Source organism: Xenopus laevis, chromosome 9_10S, assembly GCF_017654675.1.
Source record: "Xenopus laevis strain J_2021 chromosome 9_10S, Xenopus_laevis_v10.1, whole genome shotgun sequence".
NCBI classification, from domain to species: Eukaryota; Metazoa; Chordata; class Amphibia; order Anura; family Pipidae; genus Xenopus; species Xenopus laevis.
In genome coordinates, this window is record NC_054388.1 from 40,148,543 (window position 1) to 40,169,183 (window position 20,641).

General features: G+C 46.7%; 1 protein-coding gene and 1 pseudogene across 1 annotated transcript; both read right to left on the reverse strand.

Annotated features, from left to right (window-relative positions):
- Positions 1–20,641, reverse strand: part of LOC121398784 — a 45,986-nt pseudogene that overhangs the window by 5,248 nt on the left and 20,097 nt on the right.
- On the reverse strand, positions 3,107–6,008 carry LOC121399056. The gene is made up of 2 exons (XM_041578866.1): positions 5,583–6,008; positions 3,107–4,767 (listed from the first exon to the last, which is right to left on the reverse strand). Exon 2 carries the CDS (start codon positions 4,612–4,614, stop codon positions 3,232–3,234), a length of 1,383 nt encoding a protein of 460 aa, XP_041434800.1. The 5' UTR covers positions 4,615–4,767; positions 5,583–6,008; the 3' UTR covers positions 3,107–3,231.

Consider the following 20,641-nt stretch of genomic DNA (forward strand, 5'->3'; position numbering starts at 1 on the left):
GCCTCCTCCTACAATCCTCAGTTTCAACCGAAGAAGGAGCAAAGCAGCCCAAAACAGAAGAGAAATCAAAAATAACACCCTCTGAACTAAACATTAGAAAAAATTGAATAACCAACGTAATGGAAAAAACGTCACGGTAACCGTGAAAAAACAGTGTCAGAATAGGGAGGGAAAGCCTGTGTCCCCCAATATAGGACAAGAGAAAAAGATTTAACGGTAAGTACAAAAATCTCTCTTTCTCTTGCCTAATTGGGGGACACAGGCACCGTGGGGACGTCCCAAAGCTCCCAAAAGGGTGGGACACTGTATTGTAGGTGTCTAGCTAACCACAGCACTGAGCACCTTCCTCCCAAAAGCAGCATCGGCTGAAGCATGCGTGTGGAGCCTGTAGAAGCGAGTGAAGGTATGAAGGGATGCCCATGTGGCCGCTTTACAGATCTGATCCGCTGAAGCTTGGTGACGGAAAGCCCAGGAAGTGCTGAGGGAGCGAGTGGAGTGAGCCCTAACCTTGATCGGAGGATCCTTGCCCTTGACAGCGTATGCTCTGGATATGACAGACCGGATCCACTTGGCTAAGGTCGTCTTGGCGGCCTTGGTGCCCCTTTTGGGGCCATCAGGGAGAATGAAGAGCGCATCAGTCCTACGAACATGCTCTGTAGCTTTCAGATAGAATGAAACAGCTCTAACAACATCCAGAGTGTGGAGCTTGTGCTCAATCGGGCCTTTGGGATTTGGACACAGTGAAGGGACAACAATGTCCTGGTTCAAGTGGAATGCAGATACCACCTTAGGCAAAAAGTCTGGAGTAGGTCGAAGCACCACTTTGTCCATGTGAACGACTGTGAAAGGTGATTTGCAGGAGAGAGCCGCAAGCTCCGAAACTCGCCGAGCGGACGTGATCGCCAACAGGAACAACACCTTCTCGGTGAGTGTAGACAGAGGAAGCTGATCAAGTGGTTCGAAGGGGTCCTCTTGCAAGGCTGAGAGCACCAAATTGAGGTCCCACGGGGGCACAGGGCAGCGATACGGAGGGATGATATGAGTCGCACCTTGTAGAAAAGTTTGGATTTTTGGGTTAAGGGCCAGCTTGCATTGCAGGAGAATAGACAAGGCCGAAACCTGCACCTTGAGGGAACTGAGGGCTAAGCCCTTCGAAAGACCTTCCTGCAAGAAGGAGAGGACCTCCTTGACTCGCGCCTTTTGAGGATTAATGGCTCCGTGCTCACACCATGAAATGAAGGCTCTCCAAACACGGTGGTAGATTCTTGCTGAGACAGGCTTTCGTGCTCGCAGCATGGTGGGAATCGCATCAGGGGGTGCTCCTGAATCCCGTAGAATCAAGGCCTCAAGAGCCACGCCGTTAAAGCCCAGAGATGAGAATTCGGGTGGACAACCGGACCCTGAGTGAGGAGGTCTGTCCGTTGAGGGAGATGGAAGGGTCTGTCCGCGGCCATGGCGATGAGATCTGCGAACCAGGCCCTGCGGGGCCAGAAGGGCGCCACCAAGATGGTCAGGGTGCCCTCTCGTTTTATCTTTTTTATCACCTTTGGTAGGAGTGCCAGAGGGGGGAAGATGTAAACCCTGGAGAAGCTCCACGGAATCACTAGGGCGTCTACTGCGTGGGCCAAGGGGTCGAGGCTCCTGGAGACGAAGTACGGAACCTGCCGGTTGGACCTGGACGCCATAAGGTCGATGTCTGGCAGGCCCCACCGTGCCACAATGAGTTGGAACACTTCGTGGTGGAGGCTCCACTCCCCGTGATCGATCGTTTCTCTGCTCAGGTAGTCTGCCAACCAATTGTCCACCCCGGGTATGTGGACCGCCGAGATGGCGGGGACGTTGTTCTCCGCCCAATTTAGAATCTCCTGAGCCTCCCTGAGGGCCGCAAGACTTCTGGTGCCGCCCTGATGGCTTATGTAGGCCACGGCCGTCACGTTGTCGGACTGGATTCGCACGGGGTGACCCTGGAGTACTGTCGCGGTGTGTTCCAGGGAGTAGCGGATCGCTCTGAGCTCCAGACGGTTGATGGGTAGCCTCTGTTCCTCCGGAGTCCAGAGACCCTGTACTGTGGTTTGGTCTATGACACCTCCCCACCCGCGAAGACTGGCATCTGTGGTGAGAATCTTCCAGTGATGGGGGGGAAAGGGTTTTCCCCCCGTCGTCCGAATTGGTTGAAGCCACCAATGGAGAGAGAGAAGCACACGGCGTGGAATGGAGATCTTGCGATCGAGGTTGACTCGGTCCCTGCGCTGGTGTAGCAGGATGGTGCGTTGAAGTGGTCTGGTGTGGGATTGAGCATACGGGATGGCCGGGAAGGAGGCCACCATCGTGCCCAAAGTCTGCATCGCTGATCGAAGGGTAACCTTGTTGGATCCCATGAGAGATCTGATCCGAGTCTGGAGGGTCAGGACCTTGTCCTGCGGCAGAAATGCTCTCCCCTGTCTGGAGTCCAGTATCAGGCCGAGGTATTGTATTGATTGAGTCGGGTGGAGGTTCGACTTGTTGAAGTTGATCGTCCAGCCCAGAGATGTCAGGGTCTGGAGAACCTGAGATGTGTGCAGATGAGCTAGAGAGGCGGACTGACCCTTGACGAGTAGATCGTCTAAATAGGGAATAACGGTGATGCCCTTGAGTCGGAGTTCTTCTAATGCTGCCGCCATGACCTTGGTGAAAGTGCGTGGGGCTGACGAAAGGCCGAATGGCAGCGCCACGAACTGCCAATGATTTCCGTCCACAAAAAATCTGAGGAAGCTGTGATGAGCTGGATGAATGGGTATATGGAGATATGCGTCCTTGATGTCTATGACTGTCATGAACTCGTTCTCTTCCATGGAGGCAAGGACTGACGGTATTGACTCCATTTTGAAATGGCACCGTTTGACGAACGGGTTGAGATCCTTCAGGTCTAGGACAGGTCTGAGTGAGCCGTCTTTTTTGGGGACCATGAAGAGGTTGGAATAGTAGCCCCTTCCCCTGGAGTGTGATGGGACAGGTTGAATGGTGCCCTCCATGGCCAGGTCTTGGATGACGGAAAGGAATTTGGTTCTGTCGGGAGCCTTGGCCGGCAGTCTGGATACGAAAAATCTGTGAGGGGGCATGTGTAAAAAGTCTATCAAAAGTCCTTGGGAAACCACCCGAAGGACCCACTGGTCCCGAATTTTGTTGTGCCAAACCTCTCGAAAGGATTTGAGTCGGCCTCCTAAGGGAACCCCTTCGGGAGGGGGCACACCTTCATGCGGTGTGGGGTTTATCTTGTGAAGGCTTGGAGGTGGGCTTGGAGGAAGACCAGGGTTGTCTTTGTTTGCCTTGAAATCGGGAGCGAAAGTTGGAGGTGGACTTATCAGGTTGCGTCTTCGACCTTTGTCCTTGTCTGAAGGGCCGAAAAAAGGGTCTCCTTTTGAAGGGGGGTCTCTTGGGTCTGGTTTGGGGAAGTAGCGTGCTCTTACCCCCAGTCGCTTGAGAAATGATTTTATCCAGTTCGGCCCCGAAGAGGAGTTTGCCTTGAAAGGGAATGCTGACAAGAGAGCGTTTGGAGGTTAGGTCAGCGGACCATGACTTTAGCCACAAATATCTGCGAGCGGCTATGGAGTGGGCTGAAGCTTGAGCCACCATCCTTGCCGCGTCGAGTGCTGCATCCCCGATGTAGGTAGTAGCGTCTGCTATCTTGGAAAGGATGTTGTCGGTAGTTGGATCTTCTGATCCTATGAGCTGTGCCGCCTGTTCCACCCAGACCTCCATGGCCTTAGCCACCCAGGCGATAGCAAAGATGGGCCAGAAGGCCGAGCCCGAGGCGGTGAAGGAGGACTTGCAGAAACCCTCAAGGCGCTTGTCGATGGGATCTTTGAAAGCGGCCGCGTCGGCAACAGGGATGGTGGTATTCCTGGATAATCTGGAAACTGGAGGATCCACCGCAGGAGGTGAAGACCAGAGATCAATGCATTCCTTAGGAAAAGGATATGTCTGGGTGAATCGTTTGGAAAGTTGCACTCTGTGATCAGGGTTTTTCCATTGGGACTTGATGATTTCGTCGAGCTGTTCGTATGCAGGGAAAAGGCATGAGCTTTTCTTGTGACGCTTAAAGATGTTCTTTGCTGGCTCGATGGAGGGAGAATCTTCCTCAATGTTTAGCGTGTTGAGTACTGCTTGAATAAGGCCTTCCACTTCCCCTTGAGTTCTGGGAGTGTCTATGTCAGGATCAGGGAATTCCTGATCGGAGTCCTCGTCTGACGGGACTTGACCTTCCTCTTCAGATGGAGAAAGAAGTTCTCCGGGGGAGTCCGGAGGTGAAAGGACTGGGCGTTTAGATTTCCCTGGGCGGTGTTGAGAATGAGAAGGTTGGGATAAGTGCTCCAGTACCTTGTCTAGGGTCTCGGGGATGCGGGCCAAATGTTGGATGCCTGCAAGTGAGAGGGAAATAGCCCTAAGGAGATCTGGGTCCGAAGTACTAGCCTGAGGTAGAGGAGGTAATTCGGAGTTTCTGCAGGCCCCACACAATGATTCAGGCGAGGCTGAAGAAAATTTTGTTTTACAATTTGAGCAGGCTAAAAAGGAGACCTGCGGGTGAGTTAGAGCTGAGGACTTGGAGGTCCTGGGCTCATCTGTCTTGTTAGCCATATTGCTCCTCCTTGGAAACTGTAGGAGTAATAGGAAAAACCAGATAAACAGTGTAAAAAATTTTTTTTTTTTTTTTTTTAATAAGAGGCAGGGGAATCGACTCCTAGCCGAAGCAGAGGTATGGCTGTGGGCAATTCTCCAGGCAGGTGTGGTCTGTGGAGAAAACAACAGAAGTAAGAATGGTAGCCCAGGGGGTCCATCTACCCTGTAATGTAGTAGCCCTGAGTAAGCAGCCCATAATATGAAAGCATAGTCATCCACATAAGCATAGAAGGGGTATAAAGTATGTGCATACCCTATATGTCTATACCATGTATATATATATATACATATAAATATCCAGGAAAGTAGAAGGGGAAGCCAGAAGCGCATGTAAGGAGAGAGAAGGGTATGTATACATCAAGGGCTATTATATGGTAGATATATACATAAATATATATATATAATACCTAAATATATAAATATATAATGCATCCCAGCACAAAAAAAGGGTAGCCGAATGCGCTGTTGGAAGGGGCGCTAAGCGGTAATGGAGAGGCAGCGTGAGAATGAAGGGCGTCATGGAGGAGCGGAGGTATGTTTAGAACCAGCCCTCCGTGCAGCTATAAGAACCGGTGTTTGCTACCTGTTCGGAGGGAATCCGGAGTGGACGTCTGTGCAGGGAGAAGAGCCGGGCGCGTCTGGCGGGAGAGTGGACGGAAGAGGAAGTGCGTGTGGGAGGAGTGGTGATGGAACGCTAGTGCGTTCCACCGGAGAAAAAAGGCGCGCGTCCCTGAGAAGAGAGAGAAGGCTGGGAGGGCGGGGCAGGGAGGGAGGATGGTGAAACGCAATGCGTTCCACCAGGAGAATGGCGGTAAAAGGCCAGGAAAAAAGGAACGGCGCATAAGTAAAGAAGTCGCAGACCTTGTCTAGGTACTTCCACAGTGAGGGTGACAAGGGAGTAGAAAAGAATAAACCAAAGTACTCACCTACTAGAAGTCAGCCAGCTGAGTTGTGCCCAGTAAATGACGCCCCCTGTGAATAAGAGACACACATATAAATATATATATGCACAGGTGTGAAATATATATGTATATGTGAGCTATTATACTGTTATACACCCTGGTGGATGTATATCGCTGATGCAGACCTCCGTAGAGCGGGAAAGCAGCGTAGGGGGTGAGGAGCCAGCCTGCAGACCTCCGGAGAGCGGGAAGGCTAAAGGGCAATGAAGGACAGCTGGAGAGGCTCTTGAATAATTCAGTGGCCCCTGGGTGTGGCGTGATCTTAGACCTGAGGCCCTGATCAGTGCTCCAGCCACAAGACTTGAAAAAGCGTGTCGTCTCCTTCTGAGGACACTAAAAGAAACTGAGGATTGTAGGAGGAGGCAGGGGATGAAGCCCAGAGCAGGAGGAGGAGTCTTATTTTGCAACATAGTGTCCATCTCCAGCTGCAGGATCTTCATCCCCACGGTGCCTGTGTCCCCCAATTAGGCAAGAGAAAACCTCAGGTCCCGTGCATTCTGGATTACAGGTCCTGACTGCCAAAATGCTTTCAGTGGGTGCTGAGAATTCCAATTATGCCATTACTTGAGGCCAAATGTTGGATTCCTAGTGAAAAAGTACCCTTGCTCTCTGACCCAGAAACAGTTCCTGCTTGCCATACAAAGTGGCACGCACCAACCATCCAAATAACCCTTTTTATAATATCAGTTGCACCTCACCTGTTCTTCTATTCCTTGCTGCATAGATACACCCTTTGGTTTTTTAGGAGGGACAGGGTTGGTGGAGGAAAGGGTCGTACTGTACCGACTGGCTTGTTTTTCATAGTCCTGTGAAAGAAAATACAGTTAATGACCTTACATGGTATTTAACATTTAAGTCGCAGGACCATAACATTTTATAAGACTTAAATTATATAACAATATTTTTGGACTAGACTAGTGGATATGGTAGATTCATTTTCTACTAAACAGCAGAGGTGATACTGTAGGTAATCAGTTCCAATTTGAAGTACTTACATCAAAAGCGTTCACTAGGTCATCTGAAAGTTTAACCACATTATTCTTCTCTGGTTCTTTGCTCTGGATCTCATCCAACAGCCTCTAAAATAAAATCCATTCAAATCATTTTCATTATGATTCAAAAATCTACCCATCAAACAAGATGTGCCATGTGCAGTTCTGGCAAATTAAAACTCATCTTTTTGTTTATGCACATTCTCAATGAATATGGCTTCTGTTGAACATATAGTTTATAGCCTATTGTTTTATTTTTAGCACACACACACACACACATATATACCAAGTTGGTTATTATGTATCACTGTATAAAATTTTAACATGTTTTTAAGTTTTAAATTGAAACAATATATGCTTGATTCACAGGTCACGCCCTTAAATGGAACATAACATGTTAACTGCATAACGAGTGCACGCATGGGTTAATACGTGTAATTGGAAATGGGTGTGGTCTGGTGATGGGTCACAGATGGGTGAGTCTCTATATAATGTGTTCACTTGTACTGAAATGTGTCTTGATAAAGGTCCCAGACGTGGACCGAAACGTCGATTAAATAAAGTAACTTTGAAAAGAAAATCCTGGTGTGCATCAGCATTCTATCACTATATAAGCTACTCTGTCTTTGCACCCAGGTGAAGTTTTTTCTAAGTGTGTGCTCAAGCCTTCTCATATATATATATATATATATATATATATATATATATATATATATATATATATATATATATATATATATATATATATATATATATATATATATATATATACATATATATATAGTATATATTGTGGTAGAGTGACCAGAAATTATGTGGGGGGGAAAGGTGTTTTTGTTTCCTTAGTGGGAGAGGTAAGCTCCAAGAAAGGTGGTAATAAACAGAGAATGAGTTCTCAGTTCAAAGACTTTAGTTGCCATATCTTGGAAGCTGGAGTATTCTGAAAGGAATAGGCAAGCCAGGTACTCCTATCCAGTAGTCCAGCTCATGTATTGGAGCTCACTTTCCATGGGAAGACTGTCCTGTGGAAAACTATTTAATTCTAATGAGACTGTTAGGAAGCTCTCTCTGAGCAGAGCAAAGAGCAGGATGGCTACCTGCCTGAGTGAGGGCTAGGGGTTTTACCTGCAATTCAAGCAGCAGAGGGAGCCCATGACCAGAGAGAGTCTGTCTGACTGAGGAAAGACAGGAGGCTGAGCAATTCCCACAGAAGAATCAAGAATACAGGGGTGACCCCAACTAATGTGTTTATACTGGTAGTTCACAAGGGGCCCAGTTTAGTGAGGGAACTCATCAAATGTGTGAAGGTAGCCGCCCAGTGGGCAGGATTTATTTTTATGATTTGTGTTTTGTATCCTGAAGTGGTCACCCCTGCCTTAAAAAGATGAAAGTGTCTGTTCTGGATCCCGCAAGCTTGCACAGCCAACTGTGCCCTTGTAATTGGAACAATTTTAGAGACCAGCTAATCCAATTGTGTGTTGTATTATGTTTCTGCTTGTTTCTAAATCCAACTACATCATATGATGCATCTAACTTCATTACCCTTTACTTCATAAACTCTGCTCACCTTCTGAGACTGCAGCTTGTGGTTGACTTGGCTGGGGCTATCTGATGATGTGACTTGGTTTTTAGGAAGACCTTTCAGCCAGGTGTCCAGAGCCTTATAGGAAGATTTATACTGTTGATAAGGCAGGCTGGTGTCTCTCAGTATCTTCTCTCTGATGAGATATTACAGAAAAACACTATTTTTACCTGTCATACCCGTTACCAATCTTTAGACTTTTTCTTCTGTGGGTTGTGTCCAACCCTCACTTACCTCTGGTCAAGCTGGTCAGCAACAGCATGGTAGCGGTCATTGAGATGTTGAACTTGGGTGCGTTGGCGTGGCAGGTCAGGCGAATGTTCCTGCCAGTTAGTCTGTAGAGAGCTGCATGCCAGCTCAGTGTCCTTCAGGCTCTTGTTTAGCTTCAAAAGATTGTCTTGTTTGTCTACAAGGTCTCTCTTCATTTTCTGGGAGAGAAAAGTAGAGCCAATATTGCAGATGGTATGTTCCATATGAATTCTACATGCTGTGAATGTTGTGGTGTTTATACAAATGGCCTGTAGGTGTCACTGTGCACAAGAGTTATACTGTGTATACATAGTACTTTCTATACTGCTTAAAGTGTTAGAGTTGAAGTTCCTGTTGAAGCGTAATGGCTACACGAATCTGCTAATAAAGCACTGTTATACTCTACTCATCCTCAGCTACCAAAACATAAATGTATTCCTACCACCCTGCTGTGATTTTATTAATGGTTTTCTGCTTGTCTACTCTGTAAAGTAGTCTCTATCTCTGTGAACTCACCCATAGTTCTTAAGTACCCATTTCACCTAGGTTGCTTCTTGGTTTTTTGTCACCTAACATGGCAGAACTGATGCCACCTCCCTATTCTCACTCTCCTGCTGGTGTCCTCTCTCATATCAGAAGCTCCCACAGCCTTCTCTGGAGATCATGCACGGAACAGCGTACCTGAATTTCAGAGGCCCGCTCTTGTAGTACATTTGGGGAGTATAGGATCACGCCATCCTGCACCAAAGAATTCTCAAATCCGCTTATCATTTCATCAGTCTTCTTAATCTGATTTTCCAAGTTCAAAGATGCTTTGGCCCTGCAGAAAAGACAGAATTGTGTTACCGTAGACCTTAAATTGCAATTTCTAACAGAATGTTATACATCAGTAGTAGGTAACCTGGAGGCTGAAGTAAAAATAATGCTCTCTCAGTAGAAGATCCAGAGGTTGCTTTCTTCTAGAGGTCTACACATAGAGACTTTTTTGTGTGTAGAAAAAAAGCTAACATTTCTGTAATTTTATGTGTTGCAAATTTACTCTGTCTTTAGAAGTTATAAAATATTGGACTCTTGGAACAATATCTTGCATGCAGAGTTTTAAATATTGTCATGCACTGTAACATTGGTTTAGCTTTCATGCTTTTTGGTAGCACCAAATCCAGGAATTCTTAATTGTGAGCCAAAATTAACCCACACCCTTAAAGTCAACTGATTTTAAAGAGCTGGCCAACTGATCAGAATTAAGAATTAAGGTTGAATTCTTCTCTGTATAGGAACAGATGTATCAGGAGAACTCAGATTCAGTTTGGTGTAATTAAACCTAAAGCATTAAGCCAATCATGGAAAACCCGAAGCCAACTTACTCCTCTCCATAGAGCGAACTTAGGACCTGGACATCTTTGTACTTGTTGTTAATATTTGATTGTATGCTGGGGAGCTGGGAGGCTACTGTTCCTACTGGGCTCTTGTTCAGGAAAGCCTCGCACTCTTTCTGCACTGTGTCCTTCTCCAACGCTATGTTTTGCAGCCGAAGGTCAGTCCCCTATAAAGGATTGGAAAATAGCAATGCAAGGTCACATTACACACTTAAAATGAAACCAGGGATGGCAAAATAAAAAACCTCCCATGCTCCCATGACAGCAACTTGCAAAGCAAGGGGTGGTCTGAACATTAGAGGGTAGAAGAAAAGGAGATTTTGTGATACTCACCGTTAAATCTCTTTCTCTCCAGTCGCTTGGGGGACACAGGGACTATGGGTATAGCTTGCACCACTAGGAGGCAGGACACAACAAAAAAGAAACATTAACTAATCCCTCCTCCTCCTGCTATACACCGGCTCCCAGGAGGAGCCAAGCCAGTTTTTACCAAAGAACCGAACAGGAGGTTACCAACAAAAAACGTGAAACCTTAAAACTATGTACAATGAAAAAGAAGGCATGAAGACCATGTCTGAGGTACACGTGAAGGCCTCACCAGGGAGGGAAGCCCTGTGTCCCCCAAGCGACTGGAGAGAAAGAGATTCAACGGTGAGTATCACAAAATCTCCTTTTCTCCTTGGTCTGCTTGGGGGACACAGGGACTATGGGGACATACCAAAGCTGTCCCAAGAAAACGGGTGGGAGGTAGAGGCCTACGTGGAACTAGCCACCACGTCTTGAAGTACCTTCCTGCCGAAGCGGGTGTCAGATGCCGCAAAGGTATCAAAATGATAGAATTTCGCAAAAGTATGGACAGATGTCCAAGTGGCAGCCTTGCACAACTGCTCAGCTGACGCCTGATTCCGGAAAGCCCAGAAAGTACTCATCCCTCTAGTGGAATGGGCCTTAATCCTAGCTGGTGGGTTGAGTCCCTGAACAGAGTAAGCCCGCTGAATGGTCTGTTTGATCCAACGGGAAATAGCGGCCTTGGAGGCAGGGCCACCTCGGTGTGGGCCCGAAGGAACGACGAATAACGAATCCGCCTTGCGGACACCTTCGGTTCGATGTAGGTAAAACTTCAAGGCGCGGACCGGATCCAGAGTGTGGAGCGCCACCTCCTTGGGATTGGAAGGAGATGGACAAAAGGTAGGAACAGTGATCTCCTGGTTCAAGTGAAAGGAAGAGACCACCTTGGGAAGAAAGGAAGGGATAGTGCGAAGGACCACCCTATCCTGGTGAAAGGTGAGAAAGGGAGATCTGCAAGAAAGGGCAGACATCTCGGACACCCTGCGAGCCGAAGCGATGGCTATCAGAAAAACGGTCTTCCATGTGAGCCATTGCAGAGATATGGAAGATAGGGGTTCGAAGGGGGGTCCCTGAAGGGAACGAAGCACGAGAGAAAGGTCCCAAGACGGAACCCCTTGTAGGAAGGTCTTGACATCGGAATGTAAAGCAAGTCGCCTCTGAAAAAGGATGGACAGTGCCGAAATCTGGGACTTCAAGGATCCCAGAGAAAGACCCATCGAAAGGCCCTGTTGCAGAAAAGCCAGGATGTTAGCGATTGAAAAACGTAGTAAGTCCGTCCCATGACGTAGGCACCACTGATGGTAGGTAGACCAGACTCGGTGGTAGGTCTTGGCAGAGACTGGTTTGCGAGCCTCTCTCATGGTGAGAATCACGTCTTCGGGGAAAACCTTTCTTCTTCAGAATGGCGGTCTCAACAGCCACGCCGTCAAGTTGAGGCTGGCTGGACACGGATGACGGATTGGTCCTTGGGACAGGAGATCTGGGGTGACTGGGAGAGTCCACGGATCGTCTATGGACAGGTTCACCAGTTCCGAAAACCATGAGCGACGAGGCCAGCTGGGAGCAATGAGAATGAGAGTCGTGCGTTCTCTGTGCAACTTCTTTATCGTTCTGGGTAGAAGAGGCAGAGGAGGAAAGGCATATGCGAGCTGGAAGTTCCAGGGAGCTGTGGGTGCGTCTGCCGCTTGGGCAAGAGGATCCCGGCAGCGCGCGAAGAAAAGAGGCACCTTCCGGTTGTGGCAAGATGCCATGAGGTCGACCTCTGGAATTCCCCATTTTAGGGTGAGTTGCCGGAAGATGTCGTCCTTTAGGGACCATTCGCCTGGGTCCAGGGACTGTCTGCTGAGGAAGTCCGCCTCCCAATTGAGAAGCCCCGGAATGTAGATTGCTGACAGTTGCGCCTGGTGAGTCTCTGCCCAGCGAAAGATTAGTCCGATCTCGTTTAGAGCACCTCTGCTTCTTGTGCCGCCCTGATGATTGACGTGGATTCTGATCGCCTGACCCGCCAGAAGGTGCTGCCAGTGGAACAGGGCGAGACGAATGGCTCGAATCTCCAGGAGATTGATGTGGAGGCGTTGCTCTGCTGGGGACCAGAGGCCCTGTGCGGAGAGCCCCCCTAGTACCGCTCCCCAGCCGGAGAGGCTGGCATCGGTGGCTAGGAGTTTCCATTGAAGATCCACGAGGGGTCTGCCCGTGGTGAGGTGACTGGAGTGGGTCCACCAGAGAAGGGACGCCCTGGTCCTGGGTGACAGGCGAATCTCCTGAAGCAGGGATTTGCGTTTCCAGGCCGAGAGGATGTTCCATTGAAGTTCCTGGAGGTCGACACCATGACACCCAGGACCTTCATGCAAAACTTGGCTGTGTGCTTCGGGTTCGAAAGAAGAAGAAGGACTAGGGAGCGCAGGTGATGGACCTTGTCCAGAGGAAGAGACACCGTTTGTGTTTCCATATCGAACAGCGTCCCCAGGAATACCATCGACTGACTTGGGGTCAAGGAAGACTTGTCGCGGTTGATGTACCAACCCAACTCCTGTAAGCTGTCCATAGTCAGCCGCAGAGCCTGTTGTGCTGCCAGGAAGGTAGGAGCTTTGATGAGAAGGTCGTCGAGGTAGGGGGTGATGGACACCCCCGAAGTCCGGATCAATGCGGTGGCAACGGACATGATCTTGTTGAAGACTCGGGGGGCCGAGGTGAGACCGAAGGGGAGAGCCGTGAATTGGAAGTGCAGGTTGCGGACAGCAAATCGTAAGAACCTCTGATGGGGATGTGCCGGTACGCGTCCTTGATGTCCAGGGAGGTGAGAAATTGGCCTGGGGACATGGCCGCAATGACGGAACGGAGAGACTCCATCGTGAACTTCCTCGGACGAATAAAAAGGTTGAGTTCCTTGAGGTCCAGAATTGGACGGGCCGATCAGTCCTTCTTGGGAACCACAAAAAGATTGGAATAGTAGCCCCTGAATGTCTCCCGGGGAGGCACTGGAATGATGACATCCGATAGAAGTAGGTTGTCTATAGCGTCTAGAAGAGCTTGAGCCTTGACGGGTTCCTGGGGTAACCTGGACATGAAGAAGCGGTGAGGCGGGGGAGAGGAAAACTCTAAGTGAAAAGGAAACGCAGGAGTCCCTCCAGCTTCTTGTCCATGGAATCCTTGAAGGACGCTGCGTCAGGGACCGGCAGAGCGGTGTTCTTAGAAAGGCGTGATACAGGGGGATCCACCGAAGGAGGGGAGGACCACTTGTCCGTGAGATCCGAAGGAAACGGATATAGCCTAAGAAAACGTCTGTTAGATTGATAGCGCCTCTCGGGCTTGTCCCATTCCTGTTGGATGATCTGATCAAGCTGTTCATGAGAGGGAAAACAGGGGGAAATTCGGTTCCTTCGCTTGAAAAGGCCCGAGGATGAGCTAGAGCTGGTCCCAGGATCCTGCAAATGTAAGGTCTCTAGTACGGAGGAGACAAGGGAGTCAATGGCCTCGGAAGAGAATTTAGGGGAATCCTCATCCTCATGCTCCGAACCATGGGATAGTTCGCCGTCAGAAAGGGACTGTTCGTCCCCGGAACCTAGAGGAATAGGAAAAGGGGAAAAGGACTCCTCGTCACTGTCAGCAGCAGAGGGAGAAACCGCCCTGCGCTTAGATGGCTTGGGTTTGGGGTTGTCCAGACAAGCTAGTAGTCTGTCTAAGGAATCAGCGAGTTTGGGAATGCCGGAGGCCAGTTGAGAAGCCCACTGAGGAGGGGAGGGGGGACCCGGAGAGGAATAGGATCGGAGCCTTGGGCCGCTGATGCCCCATGGGTGTCTACGCTTACCTGGGTTCTAGGCCCTGGATTTTCCGGAGCAGGCTCAGGTGGCTTACACGAGGAGCAGAGAGGTTCCTTGTTACCGATTGGTAAACGTTTGCGGCATTTGGCACAGGCCAGATACGAAATTTTAGCAGGTGGAGCCGTCCTTGGAAAGAGGGTATCACTGGAACTCTCAGACATGGTGCTCTAGAATGAAATCAAATATGTTAGGCAATAATAAACAATAGTTACCCTTCCCAGAAGGAGCAGGGGTGTAGAGTAGCCCTATACAGAAACCCCCCCCCTTTCTAGCTAGGTGTCCAAAATGCCTGAGGTGGTGAAGGCAGGAACCCAGAAGCTGAAGGGTTAAGGGTAGAGCGATTCAGGGTGATCCTGATATGGATCCTGATATGGGCGCAGAGTTCGTTGGCCAGCAGAGAGCAAAAGGCGCCAGGTACAGGAGCTGCGCTGGGAGTGCTGAGCAGGAGCGCGTGTGAGCAAATACACAGGGCGCGAAGGAGAGATCCGCCCCTCCTGAGTGACGCGCAAAAAGTGCGCACCTCCCTGATGCGACTGCAGGGCCCGCCCACCGAAGGATCCGCCCCAGCATGGAACGCAAGAGCGCTATGCGGCAGAGAGGAGAAGGCCAGAGGCGCGCCTGCAGCAGGAAACGCCAGGCCTGCTGAAGGAAAAAACCGCCCTGGGACGCACAGCTCTGCTACCGGAAGGAAAAAGGTTATTACCTTAGGACGCTGTTAAGTCAATAACCACACACACACACACTGGGAGAAACATTTGCTAGTGTATGGGTGCAATAAGAAGCGGATACAGGCAGGAAGGACAAAGGTGTGCTTACCTGCCAGATCAGTAATCCGCAGTCTGCCGGCCAGACAGTTCCGCCCCATATATGAGAGGGGGGGGGAAGCTAGAGCCTGGGTGGTCAGTGCCAGGGCACAAAAGACCCCGGAGACAACCAGTTGGAGGGGGACATGAAAGCAAAGCACGCAGTGTGGATGCCCATTCCAGCCTCATTGTGTAGAAGAAATATTAAGTAATTAAATAAAAATAAGAGAAAAATAAAAAACAAAATCTAACTCCAGAAGGGAGAACACGTCCTAACCTCCTGAGGACACAACGAAAACTGGCTTGGCTCCACCTGGGAGCCGGGGTATAGCAGGAGGAGGAGGGATTAGTTAATGTTTCTTTTTTGTTGTGTCCTGCCTCCTAGTGGTGCAAGCTATACCCATAGTCCCTGTGTCCCCCAAGCAGACCAAGGAGAAAATCAAATACTATGTAAAGTATGGATGTGCAAGCTGCATTTGAAATTGGCCACCGACTGGACAAATAATATCTGTAATTTCATGGAGTAACATGAGATTTACACGTTAAGTCTCTGCTCTTTATTTGCATTAACATGTAAACAGCATTTTGTTTGGTCAGATAAGAAGTGCACTTTGGTAGAATAGCTCTATTTTTTAGTAAAATATCATTCAATTCCACCTATATTTGTTACAAATAAATGGTTGGTTTTATAAAAATATCTGTGTCTTATCATCTCACCTCTTGTTGTTTCAGCCTCCCAGCCAAATCTTGACTGGGTGAAGCCTGACTAACTGGAGAGCGTACCCTGGACAAAACCTCTTGCTCTGTGTTCTTCAGGTCATCCTGGATCTTGTTTAGCTTGTTAAGGAGCTGATTTGCCTGGGGATCCTCACTTGGTATACTTGACACACGAGCTGGAGGTGCAGGTGGAGTGACAACTGGAACTGTTGAACAGGTTAAGTCAGTGTACAAAAATAAACAAAATGTCCAAATGAAGTGTAAACAATTAGTGTTATTTTGAACTAATGTTGCAGTTTCCCACCCATACTGCCCACATTGCAATATTTTCATGTGTGTGTGTGTGTTTGCCAGGTACTGCCTAGTAACTTACTTACTGTACCAGGTTCCCGGTTTCTGTTGGATTTCAGTGTGTTCTGTTCAGTTCAGCTGTCTTCTTCTTCTGTGCATCGCTTATCTCACCCTCCAGTCTGAAGATGACAAATAGAGGGAAAAAAACGTGTAGGCCCTTTGACAAATACTAGCAAAAAAAATTCAAGTGGAAAGTTTGAATGAACTATATTCTGAAGCTAGGATTTTGCATCACATAGCACATGATTTTGTCATTGATGCAGTTCCACTATGAAGCAAAAAGATAATGGAAAGGGCACCCACTTTCCCTCTTACATGACACTTACCTCTTCAATTTATCTATGGCCTCTTGGTCTGGAGGAGAGATTACAAAGCAGGCAGCTGGCACAGTTTTGGTCTCTCCCCCTGGAGCCTGTATAACCCAGTTGTCAGTCTTGCTGTTGTCCTTTAAAGTGAAGACCTCTCCCTTTGAGAACTGCATCTGTGCAGAAAAGGAGCACAGTTATCCTGTTAAGATCTTCCTCTTCAGGTCTTATTCATTTCTGTGGCATTCAGCTCTCATCCTAGCCCCCAATTCTTAGCACCCACCCCACAGTTCTCTATTTATTACACACATCCTTGGATTTCAAGTTGTTAAAACACTTATGTGTCTGAGAGCTGGTAGAACGGCTTCTATGTTTCTTGCAACATACATCACATTTCCTCCATGTCCTTTTTAGTTTATGGCAGATGGTTGGGATACATGGCTAATTTCTTAGAATAGGGTATTAATTTTGGGCCCCTGACCAATATATAACGGTAGTGGTGTAAATGAGACATTCATCTAGTCATCTTACATCAGCAGAATCCCAGTCACAAATGGAGTTGATGGTTAAGGGCTGCTTTGACTTTATCCTTCGCTGTTTGAGGGGCACAATCTCAGGGGGCCTTGTTTTTAAGAGCGGACAAACTCTTCTCAGCCTGGATCAGCTGCTTGTCTTCCTTTTCCAGCTGGAGTTGCAGTTCTGAAGCTGCCCCTGGTGCTGCCAAATTACTGAATTTGGTGTCAAGGTTTCTGTTGACCTCTTTTAAAGTGTGAGCGACGGTGTCTGCATCATCTTGAAACTGGAGGTAGAATTTGAAAAACATAATGAAAGACATATTACAAGCCCATAATGTTCTCACTGTCTGAACTTCTGTATTTATTATTAAAGCAATGATAATGCTGCTATAACTCAGTATGGAGATTCTCATGGGGTGTGTGCAACCTCCCTCACCTTTTTGTACTCCTCTGCGTTCTTCAGATGGTTCTCCTGACAGATACACAGATTGAGAAAGTTTTGCCATTCATCCTTTAGAGCTTCGTGGTGGGCCTGCAAAATATTAAAAGTATAAGAACCATGTTACTAACAAGTGTACAAGCACAAGCAGATTCACAAGGTAGAGCAACAACATTACATCTCATCTTGTTTCGTCTATGCAGGTCCCAGGCCCCCAGCTCTTAGATGTCGGGATACAAGGTAAGTGGTTGTAGGTCAGAAGGATGACAATTTGCATTGACTTCATGCATTGTCTGATTTTCCATTTCATATGGATCTGTGCATACAGTAATTATTAAATAAGTAAGTTGCATTAAAGGGTTGATTTATATTAAAGGGAATCTGTCGTCATTTTAAACTTTTTTTTTTTTTTGCATTTTTATAAAAAACACACATCCATAAACACTGTCTGGCAAATAAAATGTTAATTAACAAATCCATGCATAAGTTATTTTAGTTTGTATTTTGTCATGGGGGCTTCCATTTTTGCTCATTACACATTCATCCTGTGCTGCTCTAACAGCAGGCACAGCATTACCTGTGTGCTTGGAGGCAGCCACTCTGTAATGAACAGCCAGGTTGCACCACGACATGAGAATCTAGCTGAACACGCCCCCTCCCCTCTCTGCCCCTGTGTGATGTTTGGAGGAGAGAGGTCACATGTTTGCAGGGAAGCAATTACTTTCACTTTCCTACGTCCTGCTCTACAGCTGCACTAGCAGCCCCTCCTCCCACAGACACTATCAAAGCTCCTGTTGTTCTGTAAGTTTGTTCTCTGCTTTCCTTTGGAGGGGGGAACTTTCTCTCCTTGCTGCCTTCCTAGTTAGTTTTACTGGTTACTAGATGAGGTAAAGGAGCTGTGAGTTCCCTCTGCTATCCACCTCACACACACTGCGCTCCTTTCCTGCCTGCAATACTTCTTTTTTCATTAACTACTTACTGTCTCCTTTCTCCTGAGCTATTTTAACCCTTTCTAGACTTCCTCCTAAGTTTTCCTGGTTTTCAAGTATGTCCTTATTTTATCCTTTTTTCTATTCCCTGTCATCAGTCTTGGGAGTGTACCTCTGTGTTTCTCCTGTGTTTCATTTTTGTGTAAACAAATTTAAAAAAACTATCTATATAAAATATTTTTTCCAGTGCCCAAAATGAATTGTGTGTGCATATATATATATATATATATATATTTTTTTTTTTTTTGAAACGTAAGTGGGGGCAGTGATCTTATTTCAGTCCTTCTGAAGTGGTGTCAGTGGGAGCTTATCTTGATTCCTGCCTATTGTTCAATTGACAGGCTCAGCAGACAAGGCTCTATTTACATTACAGCAGCTTGTAGGAGGGAGGGGTAATGACATCACTCCAACTTGCAGTGCAGCAGTAAAGTGTGACTAAAGTTTATCAGAGCACAAGTCACATGACCTGAGGGCAGCTGGGAAATGTCAAAATGTCTAGCCCCATAGCAAATTTTAAAATTAGATATAAAAAAATCCATTTCTTGTTTTGAAAAACGGATTTCAATGCAGGATTCTGCTGTAGTAGCACTATTAACTGATACATTTTGTAAAAAACATTTTTTCCACGACAGTATCCCTTTAAGAAACATTAATGTTGTTTCACCTAAAGAGAGAGTACTTTACAGACACACATTACATGTTTACATATGGCCCCATGTTTCTTCCCCACACAAAATGTTTCTGCTCTATATAAGTTCTGTCTTTTGTCACTGTGACATGTTCATTGCCCTGGGCCATTTACAAGACCATTCTCACCTGAATGCAGGGGACGGCTGGATGATTTAGCTCGATCATCCTTTCCCCATCATCTAGAAGATGATTCACGTTTTCTTCCTGTGGCAGCAGGTCCTCCATTTTAAATCTCTACAGAAAAGAGCGAATGAGGTTTTGCACTGCTCATTGTCTTTATTACAGCCTTTCTACACAGCCTGCTCACCCTTGATACTGAAAGGGAGATTTTTGTACTTACCGTTAAATCTTTTTCTCTTGTCCTATATTGGGGGACACAGGCACCATGGGGATGAAGATCCTGCAGCTGGAGAATGGACACTAACTTGTTAACTTGTGACTCCTCCTCCTGCTCTGGGCTTCATCCCCTGCCTCCGCCTGTTACTTCCAGTTTCTACCGAAGAAGGAGCATAGCAACCCAAAACCGAAGAGGAACACAAGATACCCCTCAATTATGGGGTGCCGTTTGTCCCAAATACATTCTGTATACAAAACTATCCCTAATGCACAGAATGAATGTCTCTCATGTTATATAAGTATTTGTGACCATACACAGAGAAACAAAATATACAAAAGACTTATTTCTATTAAAGAATGAAAACAAAATCTGGTTAGTGCACAAAAGGATGTCATTATATCACAAACTCCATTCTGTACAGTTTAACAAGCAATCTGTCTCACAAATGTATAACCTCCATGTAACGGACGCATTTATGTGCAAAGTTACTTACAGAATGAATTATGTAAAAACAAAGTTGGACATAATATATAATAGTGTAAGTAACTAGTGCTTGTCAAGCTAGATTTGACTGACAAAATAGATATCTGCAACAGAAAGCATGATTTTATAGCACAGGATTCATTCTTTCCACAAAATGACAGTTTTGTTTCACAAAACAGATAAAATAACCATTCTGTGAAGCAACACTGTCAGTCACATTCCTGAACCAATAAGAACAAAGCTTATTGCCATATACAAACAAGATGAGAAGTGGCCAGCTCTGCTCCACAGGGCTAAGGCAAAGTATCTGGCCTGCTATAGAGGGCGCCCTCTAATGTCCCCTGTGCTGCATAGTAATAAACATGAACAAACCGTTCCTAAAAGAGCTGCTGTTAAACACTACAGGTTCATAAATGGAAGTTTTTACAAATGGCTGAGAAATATAATGCTGCACTTATAATGATTGTAGAAAAAGAAAAGTATGCAAAACATAAATATGATCATTTTAGGTGATATGGCTATTCTTATTGTAGTAACCTGCTTGTGTGGCCATTTTGATTAAGGGCATTCCTGCTGTTTTGCCATTATCTTATGACTCACTCCAGTTCCTCTTCCTGTCTAAGCTGAGAGCAATAATTTTTTTTTACCACACCCATTTTTGTGCCCCCCCCCCTTAATTACCATGTTCATTTTACAAAGTTTGGCAGATTATAAAAGTTTGAAAATATTTCTCCTTATCTAAACTGTTAAAATTACTTATTTTCTTATCTCAAAATTGTTATAAAGCATCTTAGTTGCACCTGTTAGCTGTACTGACCTCTCTGCCAAAAGCCAATTAAGTTAGAAACTTTGTTTCTTTTGCTGGCTGTTCAGTGCAGAGAAAAGAGGGACTTTCTAGTACAAATGAGGGACCTCAAGTTGAGCTGTCAAAAGAGGGACTGTCCCTCTGATAAAGGGACAGTTGGGAGGAATGCACTGTGCACATGATCAGTCCCAAGTCTCTGGCTAAAGCTATTATGTAGTAGT